The following is an 11,544-nucleotide window of genomic DNA, read 5'->3' as shown; positions in this document are numbered from 1 at the left end:
GAAGAGCTCCGGTGTGCAGAGCAGCAGGTCAGCGGTTCGATACCCGGTCGTGGCAAAGATGGAATGAACAATACAAGTAGATAAAAATGTGATTCATGTTGTTGTTTAATTAAACGTGTTTACATGTCAATAGTTTAAAATACATCAGAAATAATAAAGCTTCCAAACAAGGTGCAGTTTGAAGAAAGTTTATTTTATTTTGCACAAACATGATTTTAAAGGCCAAATAAAATGTTTTTAACCAGGAGGTTATATATTGACATAAATACTATCAATAAATAATAAATAACTATACAAATATTTAAAAATGCTCCCTCAGTCACATGTAGAAACAATCTACAAGAAAAAGGAGTGAAGGCATTTCTCTAGACATGATTTTAGCAAATAAACATCAGAAATAAATGAATGTTTTCATATAAAACCTGTCAGATTGCACTCCATGTCTCTGTTATATTGTAAACGTGTCATATTAAAGGAGGTTTCTCGTCAATTTAGGTTTCATCTGAGAAAAGGAAATGTTTCCGACCAAAAAATACAACTTTACTCCTGAATGCAGAGTCTGTCTCCTCACGACTGATGTCTCCCACACAGTAAAACAGAACTGCCTTTGAACACAGACATGAGTTCAGTTACATCACAGGATGTTTTAGACATTTAACATTTCAGATTTCACCTGAAGTCTGACACCAGAAACTCGACTTCACCTCTGAAAACAGGCTCCAGATCCTCCTCCAGGCTCCTGTCACCGACACCCAACAACAACACAGATCAAAAGTTGGAATTAAAACGTGTTTTATTGCAGTTTTTCACATTTAAAGACGTTTGAAGTGGATGAACAGTCTGAAGCGGTGCAACAGCACCCTCTGCTGGCCGGGTCGTGAATTACACCACATGGACTCTATCACAGATCTCAGTTGTCCCTCTAAAACCCAAAAATCCTCCTCCAGGCTCGTTTCTCCAACAGCAAACATCAACACAGATCTTACATCCACACTGGAGTCCATTAAATTTACCAAAATTCGGATTAAAATAGCAGTTTTTCCACACATAAAGACGTTTAAAGTAATGATCAGAATTAGACACTATTCTCAGCCAAGGTGCACCAGCGCCCTCTGCTGGCCGGGTCGTGAATTACACCACATGGACACTATATCATTGAAATCAGCTGCATCATTTAAAAGTCAAAATGAGGAACGCTTCACGAATTTGCGTGTCATCCTTGCGCAGGGGCCATGCTAATCTTCTCTGTATCGTTCCAATTTTAGTATACGTGTAACCGAAGTTACACAATATATGAGTAGGAGATGTCTGGTATATATAGGGGTCTGGCCCCGGACCCCTGGGAGTCATGGTGCGACCCTCAGACAGTCCTGTATGTGAGCAAACTGCCTCTGAGTGGCTTCAGAACAGCCTCAGAGCTCAGGGAGGCTGTACTGGGTCTGCTGCAGCTTCAACAACTCATAAGGGACACAATCTGACCCGGTTCTGAAGCATTATGAGTGTTATCCGCATGCTGAGGGCTTGCAAGGCATGCTGGGAATTTTATGCAAGCAGCTCTTATGTCTGTGGGCGGGCTGGGTGGGGGAGGGGAGGCATTCAGAGAAGGGGGGCAGTTGGGGGATGTTAACTCATGTTAACGCTCTCGACGCTCTCGTCCCTCTTCTTACTTCCTGTCCTCCTCTTCAACACATGGTCTATAGATACAAAATACAATATCAAGGCAAGATGCTGTTTGGGAGCCTTATTCTGTCAAACTACAATGGATAGATTCCTTTAACCCTTTTAGGTGATCCACAAAGACGCAACTATCGATTATATTTTAAGAGGAAAACAGACTAGAGTCGTGAAAACCTCTCAAATTAAAATCAAACATACTAAATTGACCCAACCAAGCAAGTTGAACTGATAATACAAGGTAAACGATGTGGATCCTCTACAGGTCAATACATGAAACTGATGCAGTGTTCCCCAAATATATTTATTTTAAATGGTAAAAATTTTTACTTAAACTTCCTGGTCCGGTGGTGCTGAAGGCGGCCGTGCTGCTTCCTGGTCTGCGGATCCAACATATTTCAGAATATCTCCTGCAAACACAAAACTCCTCAGGTTACCAAGAAAAATAGATCCTAAGCAAATATTCATATGATATAATTGAGTTAGGTTACACTAATGCAGAAATTCATAATCTGATTTTATTTTAAACATTGTAATATTTAACAACTCATCTGAAATGATAATATGTCAACAAAATAGTTTTACATTTGAAAGTCCCGCCGATATGCGTCATTAAAGTAGGAGTGAATTTTCGCTGTGTCACTTCCTGTTTGAGGGAATGCTGAAAAGGCATACTGCTCACAGACACAGTGCCATCTAGTGGATTCTTTTAGCATTGCACAACTACACCAAATGGTAGAGATGGCTCATGCAGGTTGAGTTAAGCTTGTGACTTAGAGTGTGGTCTACCAAATGGTTGAGTAGTATGTTTTAAACACATTGTACTTGTTAGTTATAAACAAAGATAAATGACTGATGAGCACTTTGTGATATTAAAGGAATATTTCTGTGTATATTTCACAGGTATTACAAAGTGGACAACTTGTGTCTAACTGATGATTTGGTCTCAATTTATATTCTGTGGGCAGAACTAACAGTCATATATAGTATAGTTTACTTTAAATTTACTTCAATTTGTGTTATTATGATTCTTTTAAATAAAACAATGTAGCCTAATACATCAAAAACATGACTAAAACTGAAGGAATGTTGGCAAATTTGTTCAAATTATATTGTCACAATAAATATTCTAATAAATGTGGTAAAGAAAGACGCAACTAACTCAGTAGAGTTAATAATAATCCACTGGAACAATAGTCCATAATAATCCACAATAGGCCTGATACGTGTATGTGTGTTGTTTAGCACACTTCACATTAGAGACCTATAAACTGAGAACACACTTAAATAACCCTAAAATAATGTTATGTGGCAGATATTTAACAGCAGAGGAGGTTTATGACGGACCAGCAGACATGACAGACTTCTGCCTAACAACCAGTGTTGGGGAGACGTAAACTACATAGGTGGAAGCCTTTGTGAAGTTACCAGATGAGTCCAAACTAAATGCTTTCAGATCTCGTCCCAAAATGTCCAAAGTGTTTGTGAAGTTCAACACTGATGTCACAGCCGCCAGTGCAGCATGTGAGCTGTTTTTTAGTGTTAGTAAAGATGTTTTTAGTGCCAAACAGAACCGGCTGTCTGATAAAAACTCTGACAGACTGCTCATGTGTCGTGTCAACAAGTGATTCTGCCCTGACATCTAGATCCATGTAGATCCATTTGATGTTGACCAAACATGTCAGCTTTTGTTATTTAAATAATAAAACTTGATTTGAGAGGCATATTTCTGCTGGCATGTGAATTTTGTGCAGGCTATTATATTTTGTTTCATATACACCATATGTTGATTTATTTAACGCCGAGTTAAATGAGTATTAGAAGTTGCTAAAGCTACTTTTTTTTAGTAGTTTTACAAACTCCATTTCTCCAGAGGCAGAAATGTAGTTTGTTCAAACTACAGCCAGGCTGAACTACATGTAGTTTTACAAACTACGCTCGCAAAGTAGTTTCCCCAACACTGCTAACAACACTCCCTCCCTTACTAAAGTGATGCTAACGACCTGGACCTGCTGTAATTAGCCCGTTCCTGAAGCAAACACTTAAGCTAGCTAAACATTCAGCATTTAAGCTAGCCCCTCCAGCCACATCATGAAAACAAACCTTACCTTCATCCTGTGAGCGTTTTTCTTCATCTAGTTTCTTCTTTTTTCTGAACTAGATGAATACTTTCGTTTTGACGCCATGTCGTCCTCTCCTCGCTTAGTGGTACTGGTCGTCATAGCAACAGGGCGCAATAGACACCAGATCGGACCAATCAGCGGGCCAGGTGCCAGGAACTTTTCACACCTTTTCCGCCGGGTCACTCCTCAGATATTGAGACAGCTAGTCTGATGATGAATCAGCAGTGTTGCTATTGTTGGAGCATCACAGATTTAACTATGAAGAGCCAACATGTGCTTCAACCACCAAACAAGGGAAAATGCCCGACGAGGAGGGCATTATCCCGCTTATACCATGGTCACTTGCAAAAGAAAAGAAATAAGGTCCATTAATTTATATTTTCATGCATTTTACAATCAAAATATAAAGTTTTTCACAAGCCACAACTGAGTTTCCCTGGTAACGCCTGAGGGTTTGACAGAAAACGTGGTTCACTCTTCCAGTAAATAGGACGGACCATAGATACGACTTGGCAACGGGAGATATTCTAGTCCGCTCAGCGATGAGCCAGAAAGCTAACGCTATATGCTAGCAAGATTCAAAGTAAATAACATTGCGTACGGTTGACAAACAGTACATATAATTTGACAGTATGTTTAACAACAAGACTAGCTAGCTAACCAGTCATGTCATTGTCCCCAAATAAATATCAAGATTTCCACGAACAAATGACCGGCTGTGTGTAACGTTACTGTGGCCGCAGCCTGAAGTAGAGAGCTGAACAGCGAACGGGATGTGAGTATTCATTTATCAGTAAATTTAGAGGGGAAGTGAACTTTCTGCAGCTTGTGTGTTACAGTCGCCACCCTGTGGTGTTCAGAGGATAAGACACTGACGGACTGACGGACTGAACTCAGTGCTGGAAATAACATATTCAGATTTGATACGCCAGCCAGCGCATTAATTTAGAACGGAGAACAGTCAATTTGACTGAAATTATGTTTGCTGTTTTAAGTTCCGCTTGTATGGAGTTAGAATCATGTCCATGAGACGATCTTCAACACATATCCCATGCCGTTGGCGTAGAGACAGCTCATGGCCGTAGGTTCATTTTCATCTCGTAATTTGTAACCTTTGATGAACCTCTCCACCCGCCCTATCATCCTCGGCCATGGTGGCACACTGCCAAATCTATGTCAATGTCAATTTAATATCACACACCCTCAGAACACATCAGGACACAACAACAACACCCAGAAGATGTACAGAAACCAACTAAACGAAACATATCCGAACAACAACAGTCTCATGAGCACTTGAGAATTCACTCCCATGAGTCTTTGCGCCATCAGCGCTCAGCGTCCTCATCAGAGAACGTCACAGACGTTGTTTCTGGTTCCTCTCTGTTTACTGAATATATCCAAACATCTTTGAATGTGTAGATGAGGCATTAACTTAAAGCACTTTGTAGAACGAGCTTCATAAAGTTCACTACATTGACTTGTATCAGTTCACGGGGCGGAGCTGCCTCCTCCAATATGATGGTGCCGTCAACATATGTCTAATGGTAAATCCTGTTGCGGCCTTGAATAAAATAGAAAAATAAAAAATAAAAATGTGGGTGGAAAAAAATCGTCCTGCCGGCCTTAAATTGTCTCAACAGCGCCACCTGTTGTTGTGGAGTGCGAATTACAGGTCATTCGTTAGAAAGTTTACTGGCAAAAGTCACGTGACAGTTTGTTTTTTCTTGTAAAAAATATGTTTCTTTGTATGTGTAAAACATGCTCTATTTGTTTCTGAAGAATGTTGTATTTGTTTGATAGGTACATTTATTATTTGCAAAGCAAAATGCATTAGTTTTGTGAATCATTGGGCGTGAATGAAAGACGTTTTGTGTGTGTGTGTGTGTGTGTGTGTGTGTGTGTGAGAGGTTCTGGCATGATTCTAACTCCATAGTTGAACCCGTTGCTGGTAAATGTTGGTGGCTCTAAATGAATTCGTGCCGTCATATCAGAAAATGCGTACACGCAAAACAAAATGCTTTGGCCACGTTGTATTCCAGCCATGAATACTGATCCATCCAACTTCTGTTAAAACTCTGCTGATTCCCAGATTGCCGTGCGGGGTATTTTTTGTGGTTCCTCTTGAGGATTGTTGCTTATATGACCTGCAGCACAAACCGTAACGTTAGCATCCTGCTAAATGTCGGAACTCGCTATCAAAAACAAGCTGCCATGTGTTAAGGTCAAAGGTTCACCGCGCACTGCGCCCATTGGCCAAAGCAGATCACCTGTTTGGGCCTTGTGTTATTATTTAATTCCCATTTTTAAACAATATGAAAAAGACTATTCAAACATGACATTAAAATATAAAAAATCACAGACACAGACGATACCGGATCTTTATGCTCTAAAATCGATTCTCAAATCAAAATATCGATACTTTTGATACTTCAGTCATTTGAGGTAATGTATATGATTAACAGGAACACAGTGGAAAGTAACTAAACTATTGAGATCTGGTCTGAATGATACGCGGTTGGTGGGAACTACTTTTGCTATTGAGTTGTTCAAATTAATAAAAGTGCTTATGAAACAAGTCATGAAATAAATATGTGATTCAACAAACAGCTGCATGAGTTCAGATCGGAGTCATAATCTGTGTATCACTGAGATAATCTCACATAGGCACAAAAGCCCAGATTTATTCAGGCAAGGTTTCCTAAAGAATTGATCAACTACATTTTTTTTTAGATTTACCAAACTCATTAGGTGTATTTGCACAAACAGGGTTTCTGCAGGTTTGAACGAGCCAGATTTAAGACTTTTATAGACCATTTTGAACTAAATTTAAGACCTACACGAAGTCCAGAAAAGTAAGTAAAGTGCGGTCCCAGAATTACTTTAAGAAATAACCAACTTTTTACATTGAAATTTGTTGCCAAAATGTTCAGCAACGGTGTTCAAAAACCAAAGCAGCTCCGCTTTCAACGTCGGAGTCGAGCCAAAGATGGTTTGAATGTCGACTGAATGTGAGGCGGCAGAGGCAGCGCCGAGTTCCGGTCGAGCAGAACTGGATGAACTTGGACTGGGAACAAAAGTGTGTGATAGTGTGACTTCGCTGGAGATTTGTAGAAGCTAACTGGTGTTTTTCTGATTTTGTGTGTAACACCAGAGCTTTCACACCAAGTGTGCCAAAGTTGAGCTTCCTTTTGCAGAGCGTACACTGCGCTACAGATTCATTATGAGGTTCGGCTTTTAACCAACTGAATTCTGGTTGCTCAAGTCAACACTTGTTAAATTTACACTTTCCCATAGTTGTAGCAGATTCCGCAGTCAAAGTCTTTCCAGAACTGGTGAAATGTGCGGTGATAAAATGCCACTTACGTCCCTGATACTTCAGACAGAAGTACAACACACGGAGCTGACTGTGAATCTCACCAACACATTTCCCCAAAACAGAAAAAGGTGAGGACGGAAGCGCTAAATGAACATATTCAAGACCTACACGCAAAATATGGTCATATTTTAGACTTTTTAAGACCCGCAGAAACCCTGACAGAGTATCAGTATCGGATCAGTATCGCCGATAGCAGCCTGAATTTTACTCAGTATCGTATCGGAAAGGAAATCGGTGGTATCGAACATCACTAACAGACATTTGGGGGTGCTATAGCGATTATAGGGTGAGCTACAGCACCACCTCGCTCCTCCCGGGCACCGCCACTGGCTCCACCTGAAGTCTTCATCATTACAGCACATTAACAACCAGAGGCTTCAGGAGGAAACTTTCAACACTCACAGACGGATGTTTTCATGTCCGTGTAGTGGATTAAACCTTCAGGAAATACTGATATTGATCTCTGGATTATAAAGTGAAGATTGTTGTTTTCTGAGCAGGTTTTCATGTCGACATTTGGAACGTAAACATCAGAACTTTTTACTGTTTTCTTCCATCCAGAACAAAACTCCTGAAACATCCTCCGACAGTTTAAGAGCCACACGAGTGAAAATGTGTTTCTGTTCATCGTGACTTCAGTCGGATGTTTTCACATCGACGTTCTGACGGAGGAAAGTTTCTCTCACTCTCTCACACACACACACACACACAGACACACACAGACAGACACAGACACACACACACAGACACACACACACACACACACACACACACACCTGTGAACCCAGTCAAATAAAGCAAATCCAGCGTCTGGGCTTTATCACAAAACAGGTTTAATTTAATATCTCTTTATTTTTTAAAATAATTAAACATTTGTATTTCTCCAACCCTTTTTTATCTTTTTTTTTTTTTCAGTTTTTAAATCATATTATATCCGGGCCGTTCTAAAGCACACATTAATCTGCCGGGGAGGAGGGGGGAGGCTCCGCCGTGGTCGCACCTCCTGAAGTGGTTCTGCTCCGTCCGTGCCTTCCCCCCCTCTCTCTACTCCACCTCCCTCCCTCCCTCCCTCCCTCCCTCCCCCCTCCGACCCCTGACTTCCCTGCCTACCTGCCCTCACCCTCACCCCCTCCCCTCCTTCCCTCCCTCCCTCCCCAACTAAAAAAAATATATCCAATGGTCAAAAGAAACTTCATCAAAATATCCAAAATGAGATAAAAACCAAGAGAAGAGGGAGGAGTGAGAGACAGAAAAGAAAAAACAGACTAAAAGGGGGGAAACACTATCATAAATACCAGGAAGTCTTGTTCCATAATACCTCTTTATATACTGGATACTCCTCTCCACAGTTTCCTAAGCAAAAAACATAGGCTAAATTACTACAAGATACAAGATTATCAGTGTACTGCATTCAATAACAATGTACAGGGTTGTCTTTTTTTGTCACTGTTGTTGTTGTTGTTGTAATACTGTGAAGTCAACGCGGCGCCCCCCGGTGGGCGGAGGGGGAGGAAGAGGAGAGGAGGAGGAGGAGGAGGTTTGGGGGCGAGGTGAGTCGATCTTTTCACAACAGGGAGGAAGATTTTTTGGCGCTCCTCTGAAGACTTTTCTTTTTTTAAATGTTTTTTTATCGGTTAAGTCCCCGTTATGGCCGGAGGGTACCAGTGCCAGACTGATACCAGGGACACCTGGTCAGGTGGGTGAGGAGGGAGAGAGGGTTTCAAAAATAAACCGATGGAGGTGAGGAGAGACGTATAATCAAGAGATGAAGAGTAGTTTGCTTTCGTAGGAGGAGGAGGAGGAGGAGGAGATGAGTCGAGTGCGTTCACATGCGGATAAGTTCTGGATTCACACGTCAGCAGGAAGTTACACAGGTGACGACAACAAACGGGCGGCGGGTCGAAACCAGAACATCACGGGAATCATCTGAGAATTCAATATGTTCATTTTGTCCCCTTAGTTTGATATTTGTCACAGAATCGACTTCACTCACTGGCTGAAGTTTAATTTCCGCGGAATATTTATATTAGTGACATATTTTAGTTTACTGATTACTTTCCTCTCTGCCACCACTGGATGGCACCAACGTCAAAGGGAAAACTCTGATCCGACACATAGTGTTTTACTTTTAATCATTTCAAACCCCAGTTTTGACTGCATGGGTTTGTGGCGGGGTCCGCCATTCCTGCTCGGGGGTTCAAATCATGTTTACATGCAACAGGAGTGCACATTAGAGCTGCAGCGATCAATCTGTTAGTTAACGACTATATAATTAATCGTCAAGATTCAACCAGCGTCTTAAATGTGAATATTTTCTGTTTTCTTTCCTCGTCTGTGAGAGTGAACAGAATATCTTTGAGTTGTGGAGATAATTTGACATTTGAGGACGTCGTTCTGACATTTAATAGACCAAACAACGAATCGATTAAACAAAAATAAGCCTATTTTCAGAATTTGTCATAAAAATATCACATCAAACTAATTATCTGGGCATTCCATGTAATTATTTTGTCACCCTAGTTTGGCATTTGTTACACCGGTCACTTAACATCGTTGGTTCAAGATAATATAAATTTACGACAACAACATTTTAGTTTATTCGGATGAATTTTTAAATCTCATGCAGAGTTTGTTGTGATAGTAATCCTACAGATATTAGTTTAAGTCATCACTACGTCCCTGTTAAATGTTGTTAACGGGGAACGACGAGCGCACATGCTTCAGTTTTAAAGATTTTAGATGAGAAGACGCTTTAATCATGTGCACACGATGCAAACCGTTAACTACACAGTCTTCTAATTTCGCAGGCTGAACGTGAATGTTTTGAGAAAGCATCGTTTGTCTGCGTCTGCTGTCACGATAAAGAACGGGCATAACAATATGTTATATATACGCTGCAGGAGAAACTGAGAATCTGAACAGTAAACAGTGTTTTAACGGGATATCGTGCCTCCATTGACTGATGCTTTCCTAACTACACATTTCCCTCTGCTGTTCCTTCACATTAAAGCGTCTTAACGGGGGAAACAAGTGGTGGCTTTTATTGTGAAGCAGCCACAGGAAATCAAATGTCACAGAGGTTCTAGTCGTAATACGAAGGTTTTTCTCAGTATATTGAGATCGTAACATACGAATCTTGAGGGGGATTGTTTTGCGTGATTTGAGGGTGAAAAATGTAAAGAAATAAACATTTATTTTACAGTTAAATCTTCCACAAACACGCATGTAAACGCACTCAAAGAGGAGATGTTTGTGTTACTCACAAAGTCCCTGTTGTCGTTTTTTAAAATGTCTTTCTGTTCAGTTTTTTTTTCCCGCCCGTTTTAAACAGGAAGGAGAATGCGTCGGCAGGTGGGCGGGGCCAGAGAGGAGGCGAGGAGGGCGAGGGGGGGGGCGGGGAGAGGGGGACCCATTATCAGTCCGGACCGTCCCACACAGGGGGGCAGAAATGGCAGATGCACCGTTAAGAGAGGAAGGAGGGAGGGAACAGAAAGATGGAGGCAACGAGAGGAAAAGCAAAGAGGAGAACCAGGAAATAAAAATTACATACGGGACTGTACTGAAGAAGAGTGGGATGAAGAGTTAAAATCAATCTATCTTCTCTTTTTTTGTAGTTTTTTTGTTTTCCAAGAGTTCATTTCATGTCCTACAGTCCAAAAGTGTTTTTTTGTTTGTTTTTTTTTGTTCCCCTCCCACACAAGTCATTTTCTCATTTTCTATTTTTTTCTTCCTTTTTTTTTTTATTATTATTGTTTTGTTTTTTTTTCCGTTTTGCAATAATATCAGTTTAAGGGAAAAAAAAAAAAAAAAAAAAAGAAAAAAATAATTATTTACAGTGCTGTTGAAATAATGAAAACAGACGTGATGAATCTACTGTAAAGTAAGTCGCACAAACAAACACAGGAGAAAAAAAAAACATAAGAAAAAAAAAACAAAAACAATTAAGAAACCAGCGGGCGCTCCGTGTCCATCCAGAGACGATGGCCCTGTATCGGGGTTTTCTCAGAGCTCTGGGCAGACATGGCTGATGTGGAGGAGGGGAGTCGGGGGGGAGGATGGAGGGGAAGGGGGAGTCACAGGGGCTGAGAGGTGGGGGGAGGGGCTGAAGGGGAACGCGGCGCTGTCTTCGTTAAGTTGGGATGATCCCGTCGCTCCTAAGGCCCCGCTTCAGCTCCAAGTCCTCCAGCTTCTTCCACAGCTCCTCCCGCTCCTTCTCCTTCTTCTTCTCACTGGAACAAATAAAACAACATGGAGGACGAGCGTGAGAATCTGCAGTCCGGTCACAAACTTCTGAACCTCTGCATGCATTTATGATTTATTCAGCGACTGAGTGAGTTCTGGTGTTCTGGTGCTCGTCTGCGGTTTGTT

At 41.1% G+C, this 11,544-nt stretch overlaps 1 protein-coding gene, 1 long non-coding RNA gene and 1 other non-coding gene across 11 annotated transcripts in view; all 3 read right to left on the bottom strand.

Annotated features, from left to right (window-relative positions):
* Window positions 1-324: 324 nt before the first annotated feature.
* On the bottom strand, window positions 325-4,129 carry LOC115566149 (uncharacterized). 3 transcript variants are annotated; one of them, XR_003980953.1, is made up of 4 exons: window positions 3,783-4,129; window positions 2,005-2,084; window positions 705-1,694; window positions 325-605 (listed from the first exon to the last, which is right to left on the bottom strand). It is a non-coding gene; the product is annotated as an uncharacterized LOC115566149 (long non-coding RNA). The 3 variants fall into 3 exon arrangements; XR_003980952.1 differs by having other exon boundaries at window positions 705-739; XR_003980951.1 differs by having other exon boundaries at window positions 325-739.
* On the bottom strand, window positions 1,183-1,288 carry LOC115566570 (U6 spliceosomal RNA). Its single transcript, XR_003981055.1, has one exon. It is a non-coding gene; the product is annotated as a U6 spliceosomal RNA (small nuclear RNA).
* A 6,860-nt stretch (window positions 4,130-10,989) lies between the features above and the next one.
* Window positions 10,990-11,544, bottom strand: part of ppp2r5eb (protein phosphatase 2, regulatory subunit B', epsilon isoform b) — a 45,475-nt gene continuing 44,920 nt past the window's right edge. For all 7 annotated transcript variants that reach the window (XM_030444046.1, XM_030444047.1, XM_030444048.1 and 4 more), the window contains one exon: window positions 10,990-11,405. In XM_030444046.1, the coding sequence (XP_030299906.1) occupies window positions 11,306-11,405 (100 nt within the window). In that variant the 3' untranslated portion in view covers window positions 10,990-11,305. The remainder of the gene's footprint in view (window positions 11,406-11,544) is intronic.

The sequence above is a fragment of the Sparus aurata genome, chromosome 16, assembly GCF_900880675.1.
Source record: "Sparus aurata chromosome 16, fSpaAur1.1, whole genome shotgun sequence".
NCBI classification, from domain to species: domain Eukaryota; kingdom Metazoa; phylum Chordata; class Actinopteri; order Spariformes; family Sparidae; genus Sparus; species Sparus aurata.
Note: the sequence above shows the minus strand (reverse complement) of the source record. Positions and strands in the feature narration are given on the sequence as shown.